This window comes from Betta splendens, chromosome 5 (genome assembly GCF_900634795.4).
Source record: "Betta splendens chromosome 5, fBetSpl5.4, whole genome shotgun sequence".
In the NCBI taxonomy this organism is placed as follows: Eukaryota; Metazoa; Chordata; class Actinopteri; order Anabantiformes; family Osphronemidae; genus Betta; species Betta splendens.
In genome coordinates, this window is record NC_040885.2 from 2,685,454 (window position 1) to 2,712,169 (window position 26,716).

Below are 26,716 nucleotides of genomic sequence, written 5' to 3' on the forward strand. Positions count from 1 at the left end.
ACTTCAATCAATGCCAGGGCTGAAGCAGAGCGCTGCGCTTTTTGTGTATTGCGAAAGAAAGGCTGCCCTCAACACAGCTCACCATGAAACACGATAAGAGCGAAGTTTCCCTTCAGCTTAAGCCAAACGCGACGTAAAAAAATTACAATTGGATAAAACAAGTTCTACAGCATTAGCAGCCAGTGCTGAACTTAAATAATTAAAAAAGGAACAAATAATTCATATAAAATCACTTTATATTTGTAGATGTAGGCAGTTTACACACAGAGAAGAAGCAAGAAATAAACACTTCAATAAGAACATCAATAAGTGATTTGACTTCCACTGATTTTATAATGAATTGAGCAAAACTAAGCACATACACATAAGAATCACTAAACTAATTATGTAACTAAGTATCAACATTTGGCTAAGAAATGAAAAAAAATCCGTAATTGAAAAATCCAACAATAAGATTTAGTTTTTACAACACTTACATGAAATCCACAGTTCAAAACCTGTCATGACGCCGTTAAGCTCCACAAAATCTATGAAGTAGCTGCTGTCATCACGTCGTCATCATCGTCCTGAGCGTTTACAATGAGCAGAGGATTTCGGCGAGGACTCGGTTCTAGCAGCGTGCCACCGCTGCACCTCCCAGATGTTGCTTCAGTCTCTGCTGCAGCGCTGCTCAGCTGTGAACAGCTGCTCTCTGCCTCGTAGCAGGAGTCCTGGGAGATTCTCATCTCCCCCAGCTCCTGGATCAGCTGCCTGGAGCCTTGCGATGCTGGAGGGATGGTGTCAGCTCTCCACGCCGCTGAGAAGCCTGTGCTAGTGGGCTCCTGGGGGATGGGGGAGGCAGCAGAGGGGGGCTGGAGGCGGGGAGGGCTGTCTTCCGTCGTCGCGCCTCCCCCTCCTCTCTCGCTGGAATGGGAGCAGCCTTGCCCTTCAGCCTCAGACTCCCCGCTCTCGTCAGACGACTCGCTGCTGCTGCTGCTGCTGCTGCTGCTATCAGTCGAAGTGCTGCTGAGCGCCGTCTCGCTGCTGTCGGATGCTCCTTGCTCTTCCTCGTCTGCCACCGCTGCTGCCGCCTCCTCCAGCTCCTCCAGTTCCAGCTGCAGGTCTTTTTTCTGCAGGGAGGCTTTCTGTAACGTTGCAGCCAAGGCCGTCACCTTCTTGGACCTGTAATTATGGAGAGAGACAAAGTTACAGGGTACAGGGAGGGGAAAAACCAAGACATCCTTCTACAGCTTCATCACTGGTACCCGAGAGACCGAGGCGCCACAACGTCTGATCGACTGGCTCTGCATACTAAAGACTTAGCCACAGGATAGCCATCTACAAATCTAATAGCCATTAACCAAATCCCATTCTCGTGTGAATGCTAAGCAGGCCGTGATTTGCTGCAGCGCGGGGGGCTCAATGAAATATGGAAATGTGGATGTTTAATAATGTGGGGAGATGAGCGGCACAGATACTGTACACAGGAGTGGGGCGCTTCTCCTCCCACTGTGGCAGGTGATAAGAGAGTGAGAGAGATTACAGAGAGGGGCGGGCTCCGCCTCTGCATGGATGCGCACAAACTATCAGAAAGCCCATGATTACAGGCTGCAAGCAGCAAAAGATACAGAAGAACCATAAGTTTTTAATATTTGAACTATTAGTGCTATTACAGCACCAGTAAACAAGTTCGAGAACATTTGAACAGGTGTCAAAGAGCTGTGAGAACAATCAGGATGAATGACAGCACATGATGAGAACAAATGCAGAAAAAGCAGCCCAGTGAGCCTCGGCTGGCCCGAAAGCCTGAACAGATCACAGCCAACCATGTCGGACTGTGAAACGGCCAAAGTCTGGACGGAATGGCTCCAAGAAGCAGTCCTAACACGCAGCGTCTCCTAAGATTAAGATTCAAGGAATGGCCTCGTACAGCAGTACATTTAACAATCTCCCCATCCTGTAGCTGGCTTTTATAGTTGTGCATCTGAGGGAGACACAGGAGAGTCCCTGCACAGAGAGGTGGTGTTTTGTTGCTGATGAATGTGCTCCTACAAGGCCCCATTTGTGTAAAGGCATCAGATTGTTGGGAGGCCTGCGCCTGCACATTACTTACACTGGGGATGCCTCCCACGCTGCCAAAAACCCAAGTGCTGCCTATTCCTCCCCAAGTCCCGTTGAAGGCGGGCGTGCCGCCCCCATTGCCATGGTGATACCAGCTGACCTCTGCGGGTCACTGCAATTCAGACTGTGTCCATTCAGGGTGGGATAAAGTGTGAGAGCTGTGGTGTGTGTGTGTGTGTGTGTAGGTTGCCATTCACATTTTCACACTCTGTTCCTGTTGCCCTCTCTGTTCTAATTAACCCACTGTTGAGCACTAGGAAGGCTCCTCTTTAGCGCGCAGCCGTAATGAGCGCCCTGTTCTGGGGAGAGAAGTGACCGTGGAAGTTCCTGGTAGAGTCCATGTTAACAGATCTCACGTCTGCGCTGTGTCTGACAGACAGGCACACACTTCCTGCATACGCTCTGCAATGTTCCTTCTGTCACGCAACGCAGTAACAGTTTTCTCACTGACCATTGGACGGAATAGAAAAACTAAACATCTGTTTGTTTGCAAACACTGACATTTTAGAAAATAGAAAAACTTTGCATCTGTATATTCTATTCTGAGCAACGTCTACCAATTTCTTTTCTGGTCAATTAATCCAATGAAAAAGGCAAAAACCAACAACTAACATGATTCCACTAAATCTTGGAATTTGCTTCTTGTTGAGGTGATGTTCTGTGCAGGTGAGTGCGACATAATCAGTGAGTTCTTGGACACATGAGCGGGTCCTTAGAATTTTGTGTACAGTGTAGTTCCTAACATACAGCAACAGGCTACTGTATTATATATAGCACTGAATGAAAGGAAAAGAGAGGAGAGAAAATCACTGAGCTTTATCACCTAGGTAACAAAGATCAGTCTGACAAATTTCAGGACAATGCATCAAAGTGTTGCAATGTTGCAGAGATGCCGGTGCTGGAACAGTACAGGCATCTCTAAACATAAGTAAATGGCTAATTTTACCATAGACATAAATCTGATCATTACAACAGAAAGTTGTGTGAAAACAGAAAACCCCGCTTCTGGGTAATTTGGTGAAATGACAGATCTTTGATGGGCTAAACAATTCAAAAATACTTTTTTCAAAAAATGACAGCCGCATGCGCGCCTTTAAATGGAACCTGGGCTGGTGATGAGTGTGTGCTGGCTGCATGGCTCCAAGAAATCCATGCGAGAGCTTCCTGTAGCGAAAGCCTCCTGCAGCACAGCCACTTCAAACGCTGCCCCGTATTCTCTTTCCCCCGTGGGAAGTCATTATTGAGTTAGCATTGGAGAGGCGCACTTGTTTTCTCTCCCCTCCCCTTGCTCTGTGGTGGGAGAAGCTCAGCCTGTGGTGAACACAAAGGCTCTGTCCAGGAGGGGGAGGGATAATGTTGTACACAATCCAGTCATTACTACGCCGCTGTTGTGGCTTGCCTTCATTAAACTGAGGAGGGGTGGCTTTTTCAAGGTTGGAAAACTTCTGGCAAGACAAAGACGCCTCCATCTGCCAAAGTCTTCAGAGGAGAATGGGAACAGAGAGGGAGTGCGTGTGTGTGTGTGTACAGTGTGTGTGGCGTCTCCGTCTGTGAAGGAGCAGGGCTAAATTACAATCTGACATTTCTTTCATCGGGCCTGTGCGAGCCGAAAAAAGCAACTCATTCAGCACAACTGTGCTCTCCAAAACAAGTCAGATAAAGCTTGTCTTCAGATGCATAAATCTGTGTAATGTGAGCACCAGATTTCCTCAGAGTAACTCGCAAAATGCATCATTCACTTGTGAAAGGGGATGAAAGGCGACGCTGGGTGATGTGAGCCGTTAGTGTGACTGAAGGCTGGAATAGAGCGCTGGATGCGGCCCCTACTGTAGCAAGCAGAAACACAGATGTATTTATTCAACAAGCCCATGTTGAGGTTTGGATTTATGCTCTGGTAGGAGTCAGTGTACTCCACTAACACCAATATAGGCTTTGTACAGATTGTGCCATTAATATGTGGAGACTGTCAAATTCTGACAGTCAACGCAACATAATAAATGTGTTTACAAATGTGCCGACGTCCCTCAGCGCTCGTGTGGAGCAAAAAAGGTAGCCAGACGCTCAAATTACTGCCCAATGTATCAGCTGTAAACGTCCGTTTGAAGATTTACTGCTTCAGTGTCAATTACTGAACTTGGTGCAATTGTAAATGAGACAGATCTGTTGGTTTTTTGATGACTTTGGCCTGGACTGCAAATGTCTAGAACTATTGGCTGGATTGTGATTAAAAGGTGGGATTGACTGGTTTTCATGCAAATAATCACTTGGTGCAACATGTATTTTATCATATAAACTGCACAGTAAGTGTTCGATTTAATATGTTTAATAACATACACAGATGCCATGCTACAAGTCAGTTACAACCAACATTTAACAGTGCACCAATGTTGTATTTGACTCAAACTAGTGCCTTGGATAATGTGGCTCAAGTGGCTGGTTTGATGTAAAGTCAGTTACCACCTCTGCAACTAAATATAGTAAATGAGAGAAAATGTTTCTACTAAAAGAAGAACAGTAACATTTTCCCCCCTTGTCCTCTCAGCTTTTGATACATGTAATCCTTCAGACATTTAGCTTGTTTTATTTATTATTTTGCTTTATATTTAACTGTCAATAAAACAAAAGATAACCCCTTCAACAAGTCCTCTCATTGTCCTTCCTGAGCTGCTCTTCTAAGCTTTGTGCTTTGCCTTGGTCATTACTGGCAGCTTCAAGCAGTGCCTACAGGCTGAACCTGTAGTTCATTTGCTGAAAGATGGAAAATTCATTCGAGCAGGGAGGAGATACAAGGAGAACAGCTGTTCCACCAGGAGAACTGGTGTGGGACGTAGAAAGGCACCGAGCCTTGCACAAAGAAGAACACAGGGAATGACTGGGCTACTGATGCACTGAGCAAACTGTTGAGGAGCTTGACCTGAAACTAGACGTCCTCTAGTGCAACTCTGCAGCTTCATTGGTGAAAACAGAACTGGCAGCTCCACCTGCAGCTATTCCCTACGTTAAAGTGTCTGGAGATGCTGAGGTGAACATCAGGTTGCCTGCCTATGACAGTACTATAACACACAAGAGTCACTGGTGTTTTGGTGATGGTATGGTGACCTTGGCAGAGCTGCTTCATGGGATATAATTGGTTTTCTGAACAAACTATACAGTGTATACTGATAACAAAACATTAATTGGGCACATGTTAAAGGGTTGGAGATGGATGTTATTTGGGCTGATAAACGCAGGCTAGAGAGAAATAAAAAACATCCCTACGTTCTTATTGACTGGAATAACTGGAGTGGGCCCTTCAAATGTGGATAGGAAATTATGCAAACACAGGCTGCATTTAAGATGAGCCTGTGAATTCAAGACAAAAAAATGTGAGTGGCCTCACGCTGGGAGGAAATCTGTACTACTTATCCATGTTAGCGGCGAGACATTTGTGTCTTTGTTCTCCCCAGCGGGGCCTCGGGGATATCCTTCAGCGCGAGGCTACATCAGATAAAGCTGCGCCATTATCTGTTTCAAAGCCCTCTGGACGGCCATTGTGTCACACACTGCTGGGCCCTTTCCCAGCAAATATCTGGGTGTCACATCTGCTGTGTTCCTCGGTGACAAGCCCCTAAATGCAATCAGAAGGACAACATCTGTACGGCTCACTGGCCAAGTGGGGTATCTGGGTAACAGGCGTGTTGTCGGGGACTTTCTTACAGAGAGGTGAACAGACCACGCAGCGCTGGGCACCAGCTCCACAACCGAGCACCGGCCTCGGCCGACCCAAAGCTTGGCCTCGCTGCACTCCCAGGTGCTGGAGCTCCAACACAGAAGGTTTGTGCTGTCAGTCAAACACTAGCAACGGCCCCAAAATGCAGAGTATGAATGAGACAGGGGTGAGAGCGCGCCAGTGTCGACAGCGTCATTTTTGGCAGCTTATCTTGTTTTCATGCTGCGCCGGACCCGTTGCTTTTGGTCGCTCCCATTGTTTTTGCAAACTGCTCACTTCACATTCACCATTCATATTTATTTGAGTGCGTCCACTTAGCTGCTACTTTAGGAGGCCAGACCATCCCTCAACCCGTTTCTGGTCAAATCGAACGCTGTAGACAAGTCAGACAATAGAGAGACGAGAGAGCGACAGATTCCTCTGTTTGACTTTATTTGGGAACGCGACTCTCGACTCGTTCGCCTCTACTCCATGTTGCCCTGGAGCACATTGACCCAATTAATAAGGGTGGGTGGTTTTTAGAGAACCAGAGCTGAAATAGAAGTTGTAGCCTCTCTGATTTAACCAAAGTACTGAACTACAGGACCGGGCTTAGGTGCTTTGTCTCTGCTGGCTGCGGTGGAGCCACGTTGGCCTCTACCCAGGCTTTTTGATAAAGTGCAGAAAGATAGAGGGGGAAAAAAAAAATCGAGTTGCCTCAATTTTTTCTTCACAGTCCAGCAGCTCTGCGGGAGCTTTGGCATATGAAGACTTTGAAAAGCGCACAATGGCACTAATGGACTGGAGAGACTGCTGCTCCGTTTAGAGGAATACTCTGCTAACAATTCAGAGATAATTAGGATTGGAAGGTTGCAGGGGCCAAGTTAAAACGCTTACTACAAAAAAAAGTCTGGTAAATTCTGCAACGACGACCAAACTACATCGCAGCACTGAAACAATGTGAAGAGCAATTGGCTTCAGGGGTGGCACCCTTAATTTCAGCGTGTGAGGTTCTGCCCCGGCTCTGAGGAGGAGAGTAAAGGGGAGAGTCGGCCCCGTGGCTTAAATCACGCTGAAGTTTTTACGAGGCTGTAAATTTGAGACCGATGTCTCGGCAGTCAGGGGAACTTTAGGAGACGAAATGCAGCAAGAGGATTAAATAAATCAGCCCCCCCCCCACCCCCCAACCCGGCCTGCAAACATTGCTGTGTCCATCATGCACAGCTGATGGCATCTGCCTCGGCGGTGGCAGCAGGGACAGACAGCATACAAAGATTGTGTCAACGGTATAGATTACATCTGCGCTTACTGCCTAGGTCCCAGAGACAACTCACTTAGTCGTCAGTGACAAATCCTGCACGGGGGATTATCTCACGCTGAAACACTGCGTACATGATCCAACATCAAACCTGACAAGACACAAAAGGCTGACACGACATATCACACGTTCAGCGGCAGAGGTTCATCTGTGTAAAATATAATTATTTGCAAACCTCGGAGGAAATTCCACGCTCTTCTGTGCTGCTTTGCATTTTTACTGCAGGATAAAAAAAACTATCCTGAAACAACAACGCAAAAGCTTAAGGATGCTCTCAAGTTATTGCAGGAGATATCAGTATTTTTGTTTCCCTTTCTTAAACAATGGGGAAAAGCAAAACACGAATGGGGAAGAGCAGCGGTTTGATTGAAGTGTCACAGGAGCGGGGCCCAATCTTTTTAATGACGGTAGTAGGAGTCAGCACGTTAGGTCAGTTTGACGTCTCATTCCAACATTTAGAGAGAGCGCCTAATTGAGTTTTCCAGTGATTTGACAGAGCTGCTGAAACTCTGTCAAATCGCTGGAAAACTCAATGTTTTTATAGTGCGTGTCAATAAACTACAAGCCCCACAAAAACCTAAACTGAGCTACTGGCATCTCCATCCATTCAAATCTGGCCGCATGGAGCATTTAGAGAGTACAATTCGAGACTCCTGCAGGAAAAATGTAGGCATGGGAACGCCACGAAGGGGGAGGGGAAGGAAAAACGCACTAAATCCCTGCAGACCTTTTATCGTGTCTGCATCTGGGCGCTGAGCCTACAACATCAGGCGCACATTTTTTAACTGGGCTCTTTCCAGGCAAGCACACCACTTGGCTGAACCCCAGCCAAGAGTAAAACAGAGCTCATTACTGAGTAATGTGCTCGCAGGCTAACATTTCAAATGTGTAAGCAATTGTAAAATATGAAGATGGGTGGGGTGTGGGGGGGGGGGGGGGGGGGGGGGGGCATCCAAACTTGTGTCATTTGGGAAAATGTGCACATTTTGCATATTTGGCTTGAAATGTGAAGAGGAAGCTTACGGCTGCAAAGCAGATGAGAAGCCTCAACACACGTGTGAGCTTTTCAAACTTTCATACAAAGGGAACCTTTGGAGTCGTTTGGCTCTGTTTATATATTATAATAGAGGGGGGGGGGGGGGGGGGCTGCATCTATCGCTAGCTTGGTCACAGACCTGCTGTGACAAATGACTCGTCTAATTCTCTTCTCCAAAGCACCGATGCATCAACGGGGCTGAGTGGCACTTCCCTTCGCTCCGAAGGTAATTCTTCGCAGACGCTCTTTGAGCTCTGCGCTCATGGATTTGCGCGTGTTTGAGTGAACTTACTTGACCCTCTGGATCCAGATGCAGTAGTCTGTGATGTAGAGATCGTTCAGTATATAGGCCGGGTCGTTCTCTCTGAAGACTTTGTGGATATCCAGGAGGCACTTGAGGACGCAGGCCTTTCCTGTGCACAGCAACATGCCGCGGCGGGGCGAATGGAAAAAGAGCGTTAGTCATGATCAGAATTAAGAATGACAATGCACTGCAGCTGCTGGCAGCGGCAGCGTGCATCTACAGGCTCGCCCTCATTGTTCCATACATAAAAGCCAAGGTACAGGATCGTAGGGAAAGTCCCAGAAAGCTGCAGTAATGCGCTCCAGTCAGAGAAGAGCTCCCGGTGGAAGAAGTGGTTCAACGGAGACAACGGCACCAGAACTACTTTTGGAATTCATTCTGTGACTTGAATGACAGTTCTACTCAGAAAATGTTTGTCTTGATCGGTTAAAAAAAGCACAAAGTTACGTGCTTGGGTTCTGACAAACAACTAATTAGCACGTTTTACAGTCATTACTAAATATAGCAAAAGTATTTAACTATATTATTATTTCCAACGGTGAATCAGACCAAGTCGTCTTTGCTTTAGTGCTACGCAATGAATAAACAGTCTTGTCTGGTCATGTGGTTTTCAGTTTTTTAACCTTTTGTGAATTTGCATGCGCTATTGTCAGGAATGCTCCAGGACCATCAAAATGAACAAAGACCGTTCTATCACAGCTTTGAGCATGAAAATCTGTCATCTGTCTTATAGATCAGGTGTTTCAAGTGTTTAATTTAAACAAAAAAAATTACTATTACATATACGCTGGAACCTTTGCAAACATGATACCATTGTGTTAAAGCTTAAATCAGATTGGAAAGAATGCTAAACTGATTAATGAAGCACAACTAATGACAATAATTACACAAAACAGGTTAACATATTTGTTCACCCTCCCTCTCTCTGAAGAACATTAGTGCATTAAAATAATGTCAGACTCAAATACAAAATTCCTCTGACGTCTATAGAATTTTGGAGTGGAGTAACGTGGTTATAGTAATACTGTGCTCCACTTTACAGTTCTATCTATCTATGTGCACAGCATGACATCATCCCAGGGCATATTCATAGATTTCTTTGTAACGTGTGTAAACGCTGTGCTCCTGCTACCCCATCTATTACCAACCGCTGTCCTGTGTTTAAATGTCTAATTAGCTGTCAACACACAATGAGTTATTTACCCAGCATGCAGCAGCAGCAGCTCACACACACCTGCAGGACCGGCCCAAATTCCAGTTTGCTGTTCTGAAACATCACTTGTCCCTGAAGTGTCCAACAAGCCGAATGGCCACAGAACCTCTCCCCTGATCCAGCACTTAGCCTCATGTGTCCAACTGTGTCAAGAAGGCCCCCTCAACTCCCCAAAGCTGGTTGGCATTGTCCAGAGGCATTCCAGGGCCATTCAAAACAAACAGCGCACTTGCAGTGAGGAAAACCTTAAACAAACATTTGACTCTTACTTAGGCATGGGACCGCATGCAGAAAACGCTGCCATTCAACCTCAGGACTTGGATCATAGTCTTGAGACTTGGTGCTTTGTGCTGCAGCCATGAGGTCTCCTCCCTCATGCTTCCTGCCTCACCCCTTTTTTCTTTTGGGCCAGAGCCGGTTTTATACGATTGACTTATTGACGTAATAACAAAAACTCAAATGTAAACTACAAAGTTCATCAGGAATTTTCTCCTCAGTCTCTTTCCTCGCCTATCTTTCCTTTTTTTTTTAACCACCCCACATGATGCCAGATTAACCTTGGCTCAAACGCTGTCAGTCCACTTCCACTCCGTCCACTACCAAATCTGACAGCCGTTAATCATCTTAACAGGTGATAGAAGGGACTGTGACAGTTGAACCTTGCTTCCAGTGATAACGCCACGCTGACCTTTTACAAATCTATTGCAAGATATTCCACCAGTCGGTTCAGGTGCTGGAACGCTGCAGCTCCCCCTGCATCCATACCTCTGTTTTGTTCATGTGCATACGGACTGCACCGCCATTTATGATCCCATCATCAGCATTAGTGAATGTTTAGTCTCCCTTTGCTGCTCTTCATGCCTTGCTGGAGATTAAAAAAATCTCCACATTGCCAGCTGCTTTTCATCAGTTTCTTATTGTCAACTCAGGATATTTGGAGTGTGTTACAGCATCAGGTAAAGAGGCACGGAAGCGTCTGCATGACTTTGACTGGACTAATGACGATGAACCTGAAAGCCTGAAGCCTAATGCGTTATGGCAAATAATCCTCTATACAACATGCCTACTGACATACAGAAAAGTTCAACACCACTGAGCTGTCCAGTCTGATTGAAACACACCACACACATCCTGAAACACCATACTTTTGGCCGAAAAATTTAATTACTCTGTTCCATGAAATAGGTCAGAGCGCGTGTAAGACCCGCAGTGTGACTTCCATAGCTGAACTCAAACGACAGACAGAGAGAGTTGCATGTTTAACACATCCCTTGTCTCAGGGCCGTGCGCGTCATGTCTCATCAGCCAGTTCTACCTGTGGGTCCCCCCCAGCGCTTTGCTCCTCTGCTCCTGCCCTGAAGGCCTGTTCGTTAAAGCCACTTACTCCAAAGGTGAGTTGAGAAGCTCCAGAAGGTTATTCAAATATTTACTCCTGGATAACGTTTCCTCCGAGGCCTCAACTCGTGCGCCACCATTAACAGGTTTGTGTTACTAATACCTATGAGTGTTTGCTTTTGCAGCCACTTAAATGAAGTGCCTCAGAATCAGAGCATGCATTCCCATTCACCTTATCCTGACAAATTAATTAGTGTGCATAGTAATTCTGGGCGGAAACGCACATGCCAGCCCAAATGACTGGAGTGTTACAGTTCATTAAGAAGCTCTATTACTCATACTTCCCTAATGCTTGCACATAATACAGATGAAATGGAAGAGAGACTCTGATCTTGTTTGAGCTGCAGAGCGCCCTCCAAAAAAAAAAAATGAAAAAGGCTTCCGTGGTAGAAGAATGAAGGTGAGACTGTAAGTGCCGTTTCCCCGGCTCTCCTGATCAACTCTATCTTCCCGCTTAATGAGGCGCGGAAATGCTAATCTGGAGCTTAAAAGGCCTTTAATTTGCTGTCATTTACCAGCAGTAAAATCATCACAAGCTGGATAATCTTAGCCCTCACACATCCTGAGTGTGTTTACATTACCGAGCTTCATCTGTCCGCAAGGGCTTTTGATTTAAAGATTACTGCGAGCTTTGAAATATCAAAGTCAGCGGACCATTCTCCACTAATTCACATCACGCTCCCCGAGGACTTGGGAGCCACTCTCCTGCTTAGCTGAAAGACTATTACTTTCAAACACATGTCGTAGCATGCTCAATGTGCGGCTATTTGTTTTCTTGGAGGCGATGTGCCATGAAAGGCTCGTCTTTTGCGCAGCTACTACTTGCAATCAAGGACTTGCAAGGCAGGCGGCAGACTCCACAGGCTTATTTACATATTAAAACACTGCTCAGAGGAAACCACGGAGTGGACAAAATCAATTAGCGCTAATTAGCAGCAATCGTGTTCACAGTCGAGTGAAATGGATCCACGCTAAGAGGATTTAGCTGAAGCTGCTATTTTTAGTGCGAAACCAGAAAACCCACAGAGGCGATAGGCTCATGAACACATGTCAGACACTAAGGGGGTCATTGGTGGTTTGCAAAGGTCAAAGGTCACTGTGTCTAAAGACCTCATTGCAGTGCTAGTAGGCAGGACTCACCTGACTGCAAAATCTTTGTCGTGTCCCGAACAGCTGCAGAGACCATGGCAAAGTGTCTGTAGAGTGGGTAGCACAAAACCCTGCGGCCGAACGACAAAAGGACCTCCTGCAGGGAGCTGTACGCCTGCAAAACAGAGAAGCCGACGCTATTTAGGACATGAGGTACGAAACAGGTGCCACGGGCAGTAAAAGGTCTGCTTCAGACAGAGATTTTGGCCCATGAGCTCTTAGTCTTTTCCTTCGGTTGAAGTCTGGCTCCCATTTGTGTACACTGCAGTTGCCAACGCTCTAATTACTCCTAACAACTCCTCATTTATAGAGCTGGCAAAATAGTGGCTCACGTCTCTTAAACACCTCTGCAGTCCTGTCCCGTTAATTGCTGCTTCTCTTTAATCACTGCCTTCACTCTCGGATTTTCCCCGCTCCAATGGACAAACAGCCCGGAGAAAGAAACAGAGATGTTTTATCCTGCTTTTTTTTCTCCTCCCCAGTTTTCTTTGTGGCTTGTTAAGCATGTGTTGCGAGCTTGTGAGTGCGTGTCATCGGGGATCATGCTCTCCCTCGGGCTTGTTTAGCAGGAGTGTAAATAAGGTCTGCTGCTGCGGAGGGGGACTCGCAGTCACACCAGCGCAGTCGACTGAGGACAAGTAAACATGCAGCAGATGGAGGGAGGCGGGGGATGAGGGGTGAGCGAAAGGAGAACGTTAGGCAGAGGCAATGCGAGAGAGACAAGGCAGTAAGTAAGAAGAGACTGGAGCGAAGCGCAGCCGATAGCAGAGACACAGACAGACAGCTAGTCAGAGACAGGAAGGAATTCACTGAAGAGCAGAAGGTGAAGGAGAGAGAAGGAGAAAGAGGAGGGGGAGGTGGGAGGAGGGGAACGGATTCTGTCAATAGGAGCTGACAGCTCCGCTCACTGACTGACTGACGAGCAGCACAGAGCTGCCAGCGGAGACCGTTCTTTAACGTCGCTAAAGCAGGAGAAGTGCTACTCCTCAAAATGTGGTCAAGGTCTAGAAAGGCAAAGTGGGCCGGCACCGCCAGACAGACACTGTTTACCGTAGTTGCCTGTGCTTCGTTCTGCTCTGCCGTCGGATTTTTACAGGAGCCCACCTGTCACACGCAGAACAGACTACACATACGGTAGCTTGGATGAGCGCACAATGGGAATATATGCAAGGTCCTAAAGGTCAGGACAAAATCCAGGTTATAAAGAGCGACAAATTCAGTAGAACTCTGAGAAAGGTGAAAAATAATGGGTCAGTGTGGGGTCCAGGGACGCAAACCGAGCTTCACAGGGTCTCAGACAAAACAACAAAACTTCTGAAGCAGCACTTCACTGATCAGGGCTTCACGAATGTAGCATGGAATGATTAGTGCCAGCGTGCTAAGGGCTCTGGAACATGTGGACTATTACCCATCCATACTCCCCACTGTAAAGCATGCGGCATAATGCAATGGAGGCTGAATCAGGGACGCATTTTACCAAAGACAGGTGGGAACTTCACCTTGATCAGACAAACACATGGTGCACAAATGCAGAGATCATTTAAACAGTGTGTTTTGTTCCACGTTGTGTATGCATGTTCACTTACAAAGCACCTAATGACAGAGATCCATCTATCCTCAGTGTCTTATGCTTTTAACAGAACGCTCCGCTCTCAGAGCTGGTTTACTTGAAAATTGTAGAATGGGAGGCAGCGCCCTTAGCTACCAAGCTCCTCTCTTGTGGAACCAGCTTCCAGGCCAGGTTCTAGAACAGGGGTCTGCAACCCTGGTCCTGCTGGGTTTCTCTCTCCCTCTCCCTGCCCCAACTTACACTGATCAATCAGACCAGGTATGTTTATCCAATAAGCAGCTAACACACACACACACACACACACACACACACACACACACACACACACACACACACACACACACACACACACACACACACACACACACACACACACACACACACACACACACACACACACACACACACACACACACACACACACACACACACACACACAGCTGAACAATCAGCAGGTAGGATAAGTTACTGTAAGTTAACTTTCTTGTGAATTGGTGCCATATAAATAAAACTGAACTGATTTGTAAGACCAATGATGAGTCTTCAGACACTGCTGTCTGATGTACTATAGAGTAATATCAAGATCTTAAATTTCAACAGGTTCAAACTTGACTCATTATGAGTCATTTTGTACCTTTTTCATAATAGATAGGCCTTTGCCAAGAAAGTGCTTAACTGAGTAATTTGGATATTGTTGTCAACTAAAAACACAAAAGGATCTCTAACATGGAACAACTCGTAAGGTGACACCAACTGTTTAGTTTTGTTTTATTTACCTTATAACTAAAAGGGAGAGAGATTACGCAGGAAACCTTGTTATAAAGGAGGTTCACTGAAAGATCTGTGGTCACGTTTAATTTCATTAAGGTTTAGAGCTTGGCTTATTAAACTACAACATTCTAAGAGTGCAGGCATGAAGTGAAGCTTGGGTTCATGGTATAGAAATGAAAAGCAGTTTGTGTTCTTTCAGCCACAACAACCTTCATAGGCCGCAGTGAATAGGAGACGTAACTACTGTATTCCTGGCTTCCTAATGTAGCATGTGTGCGTGAAGGCAGACATGCAGAAAGTCATCTAAAAATACTGGTCTGGGTGGAAAGCCAGCGTCATTCTTCCTTTAGACACGGACAGACATGCTAGAGATCATCAGCACTCGTGTTTCCAACGCCACACACACACTTTACCTCGAGTGATTGTCTTCAGCGTGAAGAGTTTCATTTTCTCCTTGAATTGAGAACACCTGTTACTGGTATTACACAGGTCATGTGCCAACAACAATGAATAGCTCCCCGTAGTTCACTTTACAGGCTCATTTAGCACCATGGACAGAACAGAGACCACAGCTGTTCATTTGGTGGGAAAAAAAAACACTTTATACAAAATGAAAACTAGAAACTACACATATTCAGCTCCACAGCCTCACATCCAGGACTATGATACATTTTTACGATAATATCCTCAATAGATGAAAAGCATCTGAAGTCTGAAAAATCAAAAGACCCACGTGAGCGAGAACATGTCTGCATGAAAACATTTGGGCAGCACGTTGTTGGACAATATGTGACCGATGGTTGATGCAGTTATTGTTTCCAGCTGGAACTGGAAATGGTAACAACAACAAGTTGAGCTATACCTGCCTGCTAGCAGACGACTATAGCATCAGCACCTGACTAATCACTGCAGGCTGACTGAAACGTCAAACGTTGTCTTCTGCAGTGGGCAAATGTTGATGAAGAGGAAAAGTCAGGTTTAAAAGGATGATACATACCCAGGAACAAAGATTACTTCTAAAACAAGTAGTGACAGAAACACAAAACTGTTTTTGCCTTATTGGCCTCCTCCTCACAGCTGCTCCAACCTGGTCATCCTTTCTACAAAAGGTGCTCCAGTGTTCATTTTACATGCACCCCAACATTAGTGGCAAGATGTTTAACCTCTGACCTGCTTCTGCAAGTTTTGCTCGTTATGCCATTATTTAGACTCAAACACATTCATGCGCGTTGCTGCACAGATACATGATCATTAGAGATTCTAACCACAGACTACTTCCTGCAGCTACATGTTGATGATGAAAAGCTGGAGACTTAAGCATAAAAGTCATGTTAGCTATAAACTTACATTTAAAGGATTGCAGCAGTTTTCTTCAATGCACATTCGCCAACTGGGCACCTGCTCTCAGCCTCACACCAGAACCTATACAGCTGCACTTTATCTGCATGTGTGGCCCTAAAATATTGAGCCGAACTGCCAAATTACACTGATGGAAAGTTTCCTTCGCCAAGTAATAAGCTTTCAGACAGTGTGTCAACAGATGGACTAAATGCAATAATGTTTAACCACATTGATCCTTCCAGTTTTATAAACAAATAATTAACTATGTGAAAATAAATCATTCCCTGTGGGCACATTTTATTTCCTTCTGTAATAAGCGACTTACCTCCAGCCAGCACAGGGTCCCGCTGAGCTTCCTGATTGTCCACGGTGACTCCACCTGAAACATGAACCACCCAGCATTTCAACAACAGACAAAGGAAGACTGGAAAATAGGAGAGGAACATGTAGCACAATAAATTCTTCTTGGACGTACGCGTGGAGAGCAGCTGCTCAGATTTCTGCTCACAGAATAAAACAGTGGGGGACTTGCTCAGGGCTCTTGTCAGATTACAATATCCTCAATGGAAATTAAAATGTTCCCATATGATTGGCTTTGTTTTCACAGCTGAGCATTAATCAGACATTCTGCTGCAGCAAATTTCTCAATTATTTCCACTTGTTCTCTGTAACGCCGTTAACAATTAGATCGGCCTCGCTCACCTTGTCTTTCTACAGCTACCTTAGAGGAATGACATAAAGAGGCCTGGACTGAGCTCTTGGATCTGCTGGTAATCTCTTAAGGCTCTGAATGAAATGGAAGGGGGCCTAAAGGATTTGAGGATAGAGGGCTTTGTCATCCGAGGCTAAGTGCTGCTCAGGAGTTGCCTCTTCACACACACATACAGTCACTCACACTGTGCTCTCCCTCCGTAGAGCGCACTTCGTATGAATACGCCAGCAGGATGTCCACGAGGCTGAGCCACGCTTGGTGACGGGCCGTCTTGTCCAGCAGGTACGAGCAGTTGGTGAATTTCCTCAGCTGCTCCTTGTCGTTTTCGGTGAATGACACGGCTGTGTGAGAACAAGGATGTTTGCTGTAAGTTTCTGTCATTTCAAGTCACCACAAGTCTCGGAATATGTGAGCATTTCTTTCTTTTTTTTTTTACGAATCGAGAGACAGAGCTGCCATGAAAACTTCAACAGAACCCAGTAGTGGGTGTGGGAAGCGATGCCAGTGGTTAGGTGGTTGCAAACACTAACAAAGAGAGTGACACAAACTTCTCACTATGCGAAACCATTATCACTTATGTAGTACAAACACAAACACATGCTAAAACCATCATGCATCAGGATAAAGGAACTAGTATTACTGCACTTGTACGACTGATAGGGTGGAATTAATTTCTGTCATATTACAGCCACACTAAATCAGAAGATGATATTGTCTTGTTATTACCAGACATTCATAGGACACATATCTTAATATTTGCCAAAAGATCTTTCCAAAATGTGTTCCTGCACAATGAAAACAAAGGCACACTCACACTACAAACCATCTGGGCAGAAGAGTTAAAGTTACAAGTAACTAATAATTAGATAGAAAAAACGTGTACTACTGTAGTGACACCAAACCAAAATGGATTCGCTATAAATCAATAACAGGCCAAGGCTGAGTTAGATCCTCGAATCGAATCCTCGAAAGATCCTAGAAAGATCCTCTTTTGGGTGAGGTCAGCGATGGAGGCTCTGGCCTCTAAATTAACTCAGACTTACTGACTGACAAGGTATATTTGCAGTAAGCTAATGGCATTTGCCAGGCTAATACGGGTTTGGCTGTAAATCAAACCATGATACAGGATGAAGCTCTCACCCAAAACATCACAGTGCAGCACAGAAAGTGGACAAACAGTACAGACGAAGAGAGACTGAGCCCAGCAAACAGGATGCTTGACACATCTGCATTCCCTCGCATCACATCATATGAGGCCATCAATAAAGTACGGAAACTTTAGTTTGTCAGCTAGTCACAGTAAAATGTGCCTTCTATTGGGTTAACATCAAACTAGTTACAGTGTTAGTACAGTTCTAAGACATGAAAACATCCATAAAAACTGAATCGACAGTTGTTGTCTTAATTATTAAGCATTACAAATCTTGCAAAACATCTTTTCAACACAATTTTTGCAAATAAATTCACTGGTTAGATTTCAGAGAAACTGGATTTCCTCCAATAGACCTGATGTGGAGTATCAGGTACATCAGTAAAATATGAATATATGTGTCCTGTTTTTTTAATCAAAACAATGAAAAAGTTGCTTGTCTTCCTGTATTGTCTAAAGCTCGAAAGCTGACGAGCTTTAGACAATACAGGAAGAAAACAGGAATGGTGCCTGTCTTAATCGATTATGACTTTAATGATGACATTAATCCTGTTGCACGTATCACTGAAATAAAGTCATCAGGTAAACTATATGCAGATAACGTGTTACACTAAATGATTTTGATGGTTAACCATGGTTATGTAGATAGTTATTGTATGTAAATTAAAAAGGAGGCGTATCTCTTATTCACACAAAGAAATTAGTTCTGAAGTTGACGTCTGATTTGTATCTAGCTCTATATTAACACAGAGCTCCTTCATATGGAAATATCAAGTCTCCTTTCTGTAAAATCACTAACCGCTGCCTTTTGAAAGAGACATCTGCCTAATGGGAATCTGTTGCAAGCCTAATGAGGCGGTACAAACAGACTTCAATCCCGTTTAAGCTATCTACTTCGCTCTGTATTGAGAGGTGCAATGAATGTCTGCAAGAACACGCTGTAACTTAGCGTTTTCCATTTCTCTTTCCCCAGCAGCGTATAGAGCAGCTGAATTCCTCTCCCTGCATCAGGAGCAGAGAGTCCCCACACTGAGCCCCCGATGAGCCAGACAGAGACAGAATACTAACTCGGAGGAAGCACACAAACACACACATTTATGTGCAACATGCGCGGCACATGAGAACCATCTCGCGCTGCAGTGAGACTTTGATGCGCTGGGATGGAGATTCCTGCTGCATTACGCCAGGGCTCTGGAGCCTACAGGCGCTACCTGAGTCCCAGCTGCAGCGGGAGAGAGCGAATGAGCAGAGCACGCACGGAACCACACATCTAAAAAAGATACAGTACACGCTCTCACAAAGTAGATAAAAAAAAATAAACTATCAGAACTAAACAAGCAACAGATGTGCATGAAAATGTGCATGTAATGTTCTTAAACACACAAACAATGGAATAAAAATGAGAAAGGAAAATACATGAGCAAATATGCATCTCTTGAACAAATGTTGATATGAGGTAACTGTACTTCTGGATCATCTTACACAAACCAAAAAAAGATCCTAGAGATTTCGGCGTATACACACTTTCCATCTGTCCAAAAGAAAGATACTGCACAACAAGACCTGAATTCACAGCAGCTAAATACTAAACCTATGTAGCAGCAGATCCAGGCCCTCGTTAGAGCCATCAGCCTCGATGCTGCTACGTTTTCTAGCAATTAAGCAGCCGGTTGAGGTGAGCTGAACAGACCAGATAGATTTACTCACCGCCAAATTCAATCATTTCTGTTTTCTATGGAGTCAATCAACTCTAGCGGGCATTAGCGCACAGTACTGATTGCAAATTAATTCCTGACCTAATTCCTCCAGTTGGAACGCCCGCCTGGCTCGTCACTGCTCTCTACAGGTCCAGATGGCCTGATGGCAAGGAGTAAATATGGTTTATCAAAACTACTGCTGCGGCCTGGAAAACGAGCCCAGAATTTCACAATGTCAACATTTGACCTTGGATGGAAGATGCGGGTAACTTTCACCCTAACCATTCGGATGATCTGTGACTGCATGAAGAACAAGCCAAAGGCATATTTAATGAAATAGCGTGCTCACATTATAGATTTTGAAAGCCTTGAACAACAAAAGATTAGTTGATCGCATGATGGACAGTCACATCAAAGCAGGTAAAGAGAGACCAAGCTGTCGTGACCATTTAGCAATGAGCACTGTGTGAATAAAGGCATCCAGAGGACAGCTGTGGCCTGTCAGTGTGCTGGCCCTGACACTGGAGAGCACAAAGGGTCCAGTTTCCACTTCATTAGCGCTCCTGTCCACATCCATCTGTCAGGTGACGTACATGTCACACTGTGCAGACGTGAAGGAGAAAGCAAAAAGTAAAACCCATGTGGAGCATCTGTAGTCATTTTAAATGTGACAAACGGGTGAAATCATGAGCAAGCCGCTTAAATCTCCTGCCCAACGCCATCCCTCACACTCAGCTGAGGCTAATGCTATCCAACCCGTCAATCAAGCCATTAGGTTTAATTTGGCCCATTTATCTCCGCCTGGGCTTCCGACTAAGGCACTCGGTCTTAGAATGCACAATGAGACAAGGGAGCCGGCGGAACAGTAATGTGCGTTACAGCCTAAACTCAAGAGTGCGGCTAATGGCCTTGCTGACTGATTGCTGCTCATCGCCGGCTGGGCCCCGACGCTGGTCGAACCGCAACCAGCATCACTACGCCCTGTGATAATGCTATCTGTTTAATCTAAAGCCTCTCGTGCATACGCGTAAGCCGGGCGCTTTCCTTAACAGTGGAAGTGCTGAATTAGTGGGTAGTTAGAGGAGCTGGATGGCACAATTAAATTGTCTCTAGCACTACAGTGGCTTTACGCGTCGCTGGTCCTGCGCAAGAGGCGGAAGGGAGAGATGAAGGCAGATGGCTGCAAGAAGAACATCACATCTCGGTCTAATTAAATGAGCCACTTGTTTGAAATGGATGGTATCGTACTGCAGCAAGAAAAAAATGCTACTTGAACGTGGAAACACTGGTCTTTGTGTGGTTGCTACAATACAACTAAATTGAAGTGGTTTAACAGGCAGCAGAGGTGTAGTGATTAGGGAAGGTCAAAGATCAATCTCTCATAATAGCTAGCGTTTGCCTGTTACAGAGCCCTGGGGCACAGTGAACTATTAGAGCGCTCATCTGGCTCGGGAGAGGAAACCTGTTTGTCCTGGGGGAATTATTATATTGTCAGGGAACAATGTCAGAGCCTGGCACACATAAAACCCAGCCAACGCATTACTGTGTGTAGCCCCACATACACAACACATCCATACTATTAGTAGAGTATTCATTGTGGTTCATCATCCAAACATCTGGAGGTTTTTGAAAGGGTCCCAGTTAGGCATGTCCTACCTCTTTCTCCTGAAAATCCCCTGATTTAATTGTATGGTTAGTGTCACTGTCCTGGCGAAAGCTGGAGTGTTATAGTTTTGATGTATTTTTCAGAAAAGGAGATCCGCACAAACGCTGTATGCCTCTGCATTAGTCCCGTTTTTCCACCATCACTTAATTAAATCATTAATTAATCCCAGTGTGTCAGTTTCATTGGCAGCCACATACATCCAAGCCAAAGACAGACCCACCACGTGTGACAAATGACGTGTGCTTTGGGCTGAAATCAGTTGCTTTAATTTTCCCCACACGATTCTCTTTCCATCATTTTGACGGAGGTTAATTTGTGTTTCATCAGCTCACAGAACTTTGCTCCAGAACACTGGCTGCTTCTTGTAAGTTTTGGTAAACTTGTCTTTGCATTTATGAGATTTAACAGTGACTCTTTTTTATGACAAACAAAAAAACCTGTCAGTCATCCTTCAATGTGACAGATCATATTAACTTTAAGTAGTCCACACAGTAAGTGCACACAACATTTTAATACCAATCAACCAATATAGACATCATCACTGTCTATTGAACACTGTGTAAATGGTATGGACATATTAAACTCACCAGATTCTCCTTCCTGTTCTGTAGAAGGACTCAGCTTTGTCCACCATGGGTTGAACTTCAGCACACCCTGTATCTCGTCATCCTCAAACAAATCAGCCCTGCAACAGAACAGGGTAATTCTCAGATCAAACCAGTTAGAAACAAAAGGTATTTTTTAGGGTGTCAGAGGTTTCTAAGGTGGTCTCACAGGTAATGGTCGGGGGAGAAGGCTAATGTTTCCGCTTCCAGTCGCCCTTGCCTTCTCTCGGCTGCGGTGGTGCCTTCTGGGTTTTTGATATCTATCACATCACTGAGTTCTTCCTGTGAGGATGGTAGTATTTCATTTTTTAACATATACCTTTATTTGTATATAAATATAAATTCACATGAATTTGTATCCAAACCGCTCACCTGCAATCTGGCAAACACGCCAGACCTCTGATTGCCAAAGCCATATTTCTGCAGGGCCCTTAGCTCTTCTTCAGAACTCTCCTTGTACACCTCCTGCTCAACCTGCCAATCAAATTCTTCTTCATCTGCCTCTTCATCATCGCCCACACTCTGAAGGCATCCTTCTGAAATGTTCCATAAATGACAGACTCAAGGCGCCTTACCTTTCCATGCTATATTTATCCTCACTATGCTCACGCTTAGCATGCACATAAAGTCAAGTTAAAGGTAGTAAAGTTAAAGCTAACTAATTTACCTGCAGTCACGTCTTCTACTAACGGCTTTGCTGAACGGGAGCCTTTTGGTGCGAGGAGACTTGTCAGCATTTGGAGGCCTTCAAAGTGCTCTCCAGCTGTTTCCTTAGGGACCTGGAGAGTGAACAGTCCTAGACAAAGATAGGACACAAGAACAGTGTTTTGATCTGCAACATCACTGTATGAACCTGAGATTATCTGTATATCTGCATATTTCTAGAGCGTGCTGAAAATATCACTTTAAACCCAGCAAATACTTCACTTTTGTGAAGTCATAGATTTTATATTAGAAGTAAGCATCACCTTGTAACAAACAGCAGCAAATCAACCAGGTCACCTGCACACACAATAATTCAAAATTAAGTAGTTGCTTTTAAAACCGCTATTAAAACTAAATGGGCATTAAATGATTGATGAATAGGAACGATTCGGCTCCACCACAGAGATAATCTGATGGTCGCCTAAAGACCTCATAAAATTTCAATGCACCCAAGTGTTAAAGCTTAAAAGCTTTACGATGAAAGCTGACTAATTGCTGGAGTTGCAGGCCCCGCAGAATGGAGAGCTTGAAAGAAGGATCCTAATGATTGCTCATTATAAGTCTAAACAAGGACACTCATTAGCGCAGCTTTATTAGCAGATGTTACGGGCTTATTTAGACACAGCGTGTTAACTGCGGCCACGCTGACAGACATGCAACAAGGTGTCGGAGTCCGTAAGGCAGACGGCTCCAGAAGGACACTTACAGCAAATCAACTGAATGTCAAAGACAGAGTCTACGGTAGTGACAAGAATGAATGTCACACCACTAGTCATTATCATGTTTTATTTTTCCAGCAATATGTATGTAACGTAACGTCTAATGTAATGTAATGAATGTGTAATGTGCTTACTGTCAATATCACTGCCACTGTCAAGAGATATGATAGGCAGCTTGCAGACTATAATCATTAGGACATAACATATAGTCCCAGAAGCCCTTCAAAAAGGATGAAATAACATCATCACTAGGTTCATTTATCCTGCCTGATTGATTAAAGTGCAAACTAAAGGTCCCCCAAGGAGCAATCACTGGCAGCTGGTAGAATCACGCATCAAGGTCTTCTAGAAGTACAACTAGTCATCAGTAGGAAATGCTGGTTTATGTGCTTTTAGCATGAAATAAAGTAATCATTTGTTTTTAGCAAATTAAAATATATCATTGAGTTGCATTAGGTCTTAATAGCAACTTTTAATCCTTTCACTGTAGACCTCAAAAATGCTTCAGAACTGTTTCCAGAATGATCTGCATCAAAATGGATTTTATAGATTGCTACATGTAGTTATCCCTTTCCTCTTTGGTACAGAGTTCACACACACACACCTGACACCAGGAGGGCTAGACAGGGTGCTAAAAGGGCAGCAACCCAGCAATGGCGCCAGGGATCCTTTTGCACTAGGAGGACAACCAGAAGCACATCTCTAAAGAAAAACTGTCTGGGTGGAATGAGGGCTCAGCTTCCACTAGTGGAACCTGCGGAGCCCAAATGACATTCACCAGATAGCCAATCGTGCCTTGACTGCTGGGATGAAACCCAATTGTCAGAACGGAGTGGCTACAGCATGTACCAGTTCTTAGATGATGTAGTTATGCCACTGACTTGCCCTCACATTCTCTCTCACCTTAATCCAAATGGGACATTATATAGACACACCCATGCCAGCAAGTACCCATGCACACATGTTGAGGAGCTCAATGACGTCCTTATCCAGAACTGGATGCTCCAGGCTACAATCAAGGCACAGCAGTATGGCCACAAAATCAGGGGTGCACACAGGTACACAAGTTATTTTACAATGTGCATTAGTAAACTTTTGATATACAACATTAAAATATTATTTATATAGTTTTAATGTGGTTACATGTTTTTATTTGATCAAATGTGTCTAATATTTGGGCTCCACAAAGATTATAAGATGTCTGGGTATTGTTTGCTTGTCCTCCATGTTATTTGCATATTTCATTTGAATTTACTGTGACAGATAAAGTCAGTAGCACCATCAAAATAAATCCCTCTGCTTGATCATCACTCTGTTTTCTACTTCCCAGGTAATACAGCATAAGCACAAACACAGCATAAGCACAAACACTGTTTTTTACAGGTTTCCCTAGGCACAATCTCAATTTACAACTCTATGCCCCCGATGGGGAAATTCAACAAGAATGGATCCGATACCTGTAATTATCTCCAAATCAATACTGGACCAGTTAATGTAAGACAACATGGTTCAGTGCTGCAGCAGGATCATGAAGGCAAATGGTCTATTATACTGTGTATATATACTGTGTTCTGTTCAGAGCTATAGCCATTAAGGGTTTTAATCTTGTTGGGAGACAATATACAAAATTATTAGCAATAATGTCTAAACAATAAATTCAATTTAATATAAATCTAACTATTTGAATATTCAATTGTTTATCACACCTCAGCCTCCCTCCCATCCCTGCTGCTGTTAAAGGGAGTGAATGAGGCTAATTTGACTGGCTATTATAGACGCTGGCCCCAGCTCATGCTGCTCATAATATATTCCTCCCACTTATAATGTCCTTAGTTGCCAAACGTGCTTAGTTACAAAAAGTTGCACGCAATGTTGTTTTGCACACCCACATGTACCATCATCCAGAGTTTAGTCTGACTGTCATTTTGGATGTGCTGACTATTTTAGTAAAGCGTATATATATTTCATATAATAAATATAAATCATTCAATCATTTATGACCTACCTTTATCAATGTCAAACGCAGCCTTTTCTCTTCCATCCTCCACTATTCGCCCTGGAAGCGTTAATCTGAAAATATTACACAGTACAAACATTTATTATTGCATTGCATTGATTGATCTGCTGAATTTTCTATTAATACCGAGGCAGTCACCAAGGTTAAAATACATTATTACAATAGATTACTGCTAATTGATCCAAGAAAAACATTCAAATCAGTAATCCATCAACTGAATGCTGTTTAAACACGGGTACATAATTACAACAGTTGCTGTGTGAGGTAACTTGCCTCAGGAAGTACGGCTTGGCATAGAACTTGAAATCTGTTCCATCAATGTAGAGGTCAAACTCTGAGGTTCTGGTGTACGGCACACGGATGCTGAGGATCAGGTAGTGGGGGTCTTGGCTCAGGTCGAAGGCAGGAGTTATCATTGTGAACACTGGTGTATTACAAACCTGTAGCAATCAATGACAGATCAGAAACTTTAAGCTCCAGCTAACCTGTATAGGTTTGCATTGGACAGGCTGTTAAATAGCCCGGCTGACTGCAGCATGCCACCTCGTGGTCGACTCCCTTCAATGTTGTAGTGGATCACGTGTTTCATTGCGGCCATGTGTGAGTGTTAGTGGGGACTGTAAACAAACCGTGTCAGACGTAAAGACACGTTTCTTTGGGCGGCACTGTCTGTACTTGGTCTTAACATTAGCGTGCAACACGTTATTGCCGTCGTCTCTAACGTGGCGAGGTCTTCACATCAAACTGCATTGAAAAATATGAACATTTAGCGGCATATGCTTGTCTCAGACACTGAGTCTCTCTCTGTAATTGCTGTGTTCAGCATAACGCCTAACTTTAAATACATTTGTAAAGGATGTTTAGACGTCAGTTTAGAGTTTTAAACGATGGCAATGCGTTATTTCATACCAGGGCAGTTGTTACTAAGACGCAGTTTGTAAAGTCAGAATCAAGCAAGTAATTGTTTTTTTTATCGTTCGATAGATTAAAACATTCAAAAGACATGAAACCGGAATATGACGGAACGGCAACAAAGGAAGTGTGGTTTAATGATAGTTGGGTACAAGTAAAGTAAGCTAACACATGTAGGATCTCCTCGTGTGTTTCGGCTAACATAGCACAGCACTAGCTGACGCTACCGCCGAACAATCACTGGGCCACGTAGCAGCGTCTGTTAAAACTGACTGTAAACCTTGCAATGTTGTGCCGTTTACCAAAATAAAGCGCTTTACAAAACCGTTAACGGCAAAAAGACTCACCAGAAGCACAGAGCTGTCCCATCAAGCTTTGCCAGCTGCTTTTGATGTAGCGTCCATGTTTACCGTAATGCAATGCACAAAAGGGCACTAAAAACAAGTTGGTTAACCAACGAGTGACATGTTGAATATTATTGTAAAATCTCAATTAATTCAATTCAATGATAATAATTGTTTTCTCCACCAGCGTATTATCAACTCGCCACTTTATCTGAAGATAAATAAATTAGCAGTAATGTTAAACCAAGAGTAGGTTAAATTGTGTACTTGGTAACATGTATTTAGAAAAAATGATATTAACGTA

General features: G+C 44.2%; 1 protein-coding gene across 2 annotated transcripts; it reads right to left on the bottom strand.

The window, feature by feature from the left end:
* Positions 1–218: 218 nt before the first annotated feature.
* Positions 219–26,513, bottom strand: shq1 (SHQ1, H/ACA ribonucleoprotein assembly factor). 2 transcript variants are annotated; one of them, XM_029151278.3, is made up of 12 exons: positions 26,416–26,513; positions 25,430–25,596; positions 25,145–25,209; positions 22,383–22,511; positions 22,088–22,251; positions 21,885–21,997; positions 21,698–21,795; positions 16,781–16,938; positions 16,211–16,264; positions 12,195–12,318; positions 8,435–8,555; positions 219–1,161 (listed from the first exon to the last, which is right to left on the bottom strand). In XM_029151278.3, exons 2-12 carry the CDS (start codon positions 25,570–25,572, stop codon positions 528–530), a joined length of 1,803 nt encoding a protein of 600 aa, XP_029007111.1. In that variant the 5' UTR covers positions 25,573–25,596; positions 26,416–26,513; the 3' UTR covers positions 219–527. The 2 variants fall into 2 exon arrangements, with proteins under 2 accessions (XP_029007111.1, XP_040926847.1); XM_041070913.2 differs by lacking the exon at positions 26,416–26,513 and adding an exon at positions 22,684–22,717 and having other exon boundaries at positions 25,430–25,572.
* Positions 26,514–26,716: the final 203 nt, after the last annotated feature.